The 3750-nt window shown below is 33.6% G+C and overlaps 1 protein-coding gene across 1 annotated transcript; it reads left to right on the top strand.

Moving 5' to 3' along the window:
* Positions 1-2968: 2968 nt before the first annotated feature.
* Positions 2969-3532, top strand: LOC111891770 (cucumber peeling cupredoxin). The gene has a single exon (XM_023887833.2). The coding sequence runs from the start codon at positions 2969-2971 to the stop codon at positions 3530-3532; it is 564 nt and encodes a 187-aa protein (XP_023743601.1).
* The last annotated feature ends 218 nt before the right edge of the window (positions 3533-3750 follow it).

The raw sequence follows: 3750 nt of genomic DNA, 5'->3' as shown, positions 1-3750 counted from the left end.
AATTATATCAAAACTGTGTTAGAAAGCTCAAACAATAATATTTTAAATTGATAATAAATTATTGTGACCTTATGAAAAGACGAGTATGACCTTTAAAGTTATGAAACGTATGATATGGTTAAAGAAGTGAACATGGAATTAGACAAATTGACTTTCATGGGTCAGGCTTCTTTACCTTCGTGTCATCACCTAATCACCTGCAAAATAAAATGTTTTGATAACCAAAATTTTATACTTCTTGGAACAAAATAAAAATGAAACTAAAAATTGATTTAAAACCTGAAACATACCTCCCAACCAACAGTCAGGCTAAAATTAAGGCATCAAGGAATATTGTATTGACCATTTTAAACCTGAAATAGAGCTTCGAATGAACATAAGAACCCAGGCATCAAATATTCATATACCCCTGCTGGCCTGTCGAGCTATAACCTACCCAATAAAGGAACACAATCCCGAAAAATTACACCAAACATACATCTACAGAACACTATAAGAAATAACAAAAAAGAAAACTGATCTCTTTTTTCTCATCGAAAACTTTCCTTCTTATCACTTTTACCCTTTGCATACTCAATTATATTTATTCCAATTTAAACTATCCTTAGCATTGCTCAAGGATACCCACTACGAAATTGAAGTATATAGAGAGCAAGAAAGATGAATCAAGATAGTATTGAAAATACCCTCATCATGTTTTAGGGTTTGAAACAAACCCTTTTCTCCTCCTCGTTAGAATTACGATTTTTAATTATCTACACACACGTCGTTAAACACAAACATACACAATACATTTAGTGTTTGGAGGAATAAGAAGAAGGTTGTACCTCCAGAATTAAGAATCTTGGGATTTTAATGCGAGGAAGATACAGAATCTATCGTTGCTTTTTCGTCTGCTTGACACATCGTCTAAGTAAACTTTCAAGCTTTCGAAATGTTAAAGGGGCGACTGATTTTATTATAACTGAAGGGAGTGAATTAGGGATTTTGAAATCCAAATCACAGCTAATCAAGGGACCGAGATTTGAGGATGATTGAAGATTTAGGGGGTGTTTGGCTTAGCTTTTCAAGTCCAAAAGTCCTTTTTGAAAAAGAAAAAAATGCAAAAGATGTTTGGCAAAGTTGATTTTAAAAGTAACTTTTGGAGTTTTTATACAATAAAAATGAACTTTTTGGAAAAGTCAGAAAATCCTGACTTTTTACAACTTTTCCAAAAAGGACTTTTAGGCTTTTAAAAGCTAAGCCAAACACACCCTTAGAAGATCTTGATTTTCGGATTGAAATATGAAAATTGAAAAGGAAAGTTTTTGACTCGTAAAGACGGACAGGGATAATTTCGGAATGTAACTTTGATAAAAATGAGTGGCAATATAAGCTAGGAGAGGGTTTAGAGAATGACACGTGTCATAAAAGTACTTATTTATTAGGATAGAGGATTAAGTTTAAACCCGTAGAAACCATGGTTTTAAAAAAATTATTGATAATTCGAAATCGTAATGGCTGATTTGCAAAAAAAAAAAAAATTATTTAAAAAGATAGAAGTTTTATTTGTAACCATTATTTGTTTTTTTAAATAATATTACACCGTTATTTCTTCCTTTCACATACTTTCATTTATGTTTAAGGGTTATCTCATTTATATCTAATAAACTGTAGACATCTACTTATTTATATTTATATTTGCAATAAACAAAAAGTGAAGGGCAAAATGATTAATTTAAATGTAAACGAATTAAAAAACATATACTTTTTTATGTTACCTAAAAATGAAATAAGCTACAGTTCAGAAAATATTTTGCTAATAGAATTGAGGGAAAATTACGATTTTGGCCTCTCATTGTTTCCTTAAAGAGGTGACATTTATTAGCATTTTTCAAATCCAAATTTCAGTTTCTAGGATTTCATTTTAGTTTTCGAGAAATGAAAGCTTTGAACTTGTGATGAGATCTTTATGAGCATGCATAAGCTCCTCATAGTTTCCTACTTGTGTTATTTCATATGTTTTTCCCAGCTTATACATAGTATCAGCTTTTGGCAATCAATTAAAGTATCCTAACAATGTTCCAAAGAGCAAACCTTACATGAATGACCAGGTTCACCAACCCCATGTACTCAATATTCTGAAACCAACTTTTAAGATATTCAGTTTTTAGGACTATATATGTGACACAACATTAGTATATGTTTTTGGACTGTACAACGCAACTTAAGATGAGACACTCAACTAACGAAAAAATGATCATTAGACACTCAAATACAAAAATTAACATTGCCAAAAAATAAAACAATAAATACAAAAATGAAACAATATGTGAACGTCAAGTCAAACAACAAAATAAATTGTACATCAAGCAAAGCAATTGAAAATACAAACGATAATAAGTCGTACTAACTGGTGGAAGTTGAATCAAGTTTTACACTCTTGATAAAATAGAAATTAAACCTATGTAAACAAAAGGATTTACTTTCTTGGTCAGAATAGCAAACATCAAAAACACCCTAACAACAAAGGCTACAACATGAATATTTAAACTAATAGTTGATCAACAAAAAAGGGGGGAAGATGGGTGAAAGCGGCGCCTTTATATAAGGTGCATGCGTCGAGTTAACATATTAAGCCCGATTTAAATCTGGAGATTATTTTGCTTCCAGATTTTTTGAGATTTCCTTGCTGGTTTCAATACGAATTCAATTCAGGATCACCAAAATAATTCTAATATAAAACGGATTTTCAAGGACTCTTTTTATTATAATAGCGACTTTTTAAATTTAAATGTTAATCTTCAGAATCCTTCTAGATTTTAAATACGACTTTCCTTTTATTCACGGTTGTTTACGCGTCCCTACAACCATTCCCTATAAATATAAATCCTAACACAACTATTTCTCAAAACACCATTAAGGCATTAACCTTCTAAAATCCTTCTAGATTTCAAATAATCATCGGACAGTGGTTCTCTTCACAAGGATGGCAGGTTTAAAGTTCAATTTGGTGGTGATGATGGTGCTCATGCAGTTTCACGGCATGGTGGCTCAGACTACACATGTGGTCGGCGACGCCTTGGGGTGGAATATTCCACCCAATGGACCTTCTGATTACAACACCTGGGCATCAACTCACACATTCAAAGTTGGCGATGTTCTTCTCTTTAACTTCATCACCGGATTCCATAACGTTGCTGAAGTTTCGGGGGCGGCTTACTGCCCATGCACCACCGCCAACCCCATCTCCATCGCCACCACCGGCCCCGCTAGAGTCACTTTAAACACACCTGGCATACACTATTACATCTGCACCGTTGGAACTCATTGCCAAATTGGTCAAAAACTAACCATCAACGTCTCCGCCACGTCTGCCACCCCTCTACCACCACCATCGTCCGCTACTCCCGCATTTGTTTCTCCACCCACACTTTTTTCTCCACCCACAGAAGGCACCATTCTACAACCGCCATCACGCAGTTTTGGTTCATCTTTCACCGCTGTGATACCCTTCAGTTTCTTGGGGATCGCTTTAGCTTTCTTTTATTAGGTCCAGTGCATGTTTACTTAGTTACGCTGAGATTTGTGTACGTAATTCGTTTTTTACTCTTTTTGATTTTATTCCTATATTTCATGAACTTATAGAGATTAATTGATATTGCTTTATACTGTTTATATGAGTATTTCCATTATATTCGGCTTTTTTTTTTTGAAAAGAAACATGGACTACACCACTACGGAATCAATATTACTACGTTATAATTGAAT

The sequence above is a fragment of the Lactuca sativa genome, chromosome 5 (assembly GCF_002870075.4).
Source record: "Lactuca sativa cultivar Salinas chromosome 5, Lsat_Salinas_v11, whole genome shotgun sequence".
Taxonomy (NCBI): Eukaryota; Viridiplantae; Streptophyta; class Magnoliopsida; order Asterales; family Asteraceae; genus Lactuca; species Lactuca sativa.
This window is presented reverse-complemented; position numbering and strand designations above follow the sequence as displayed.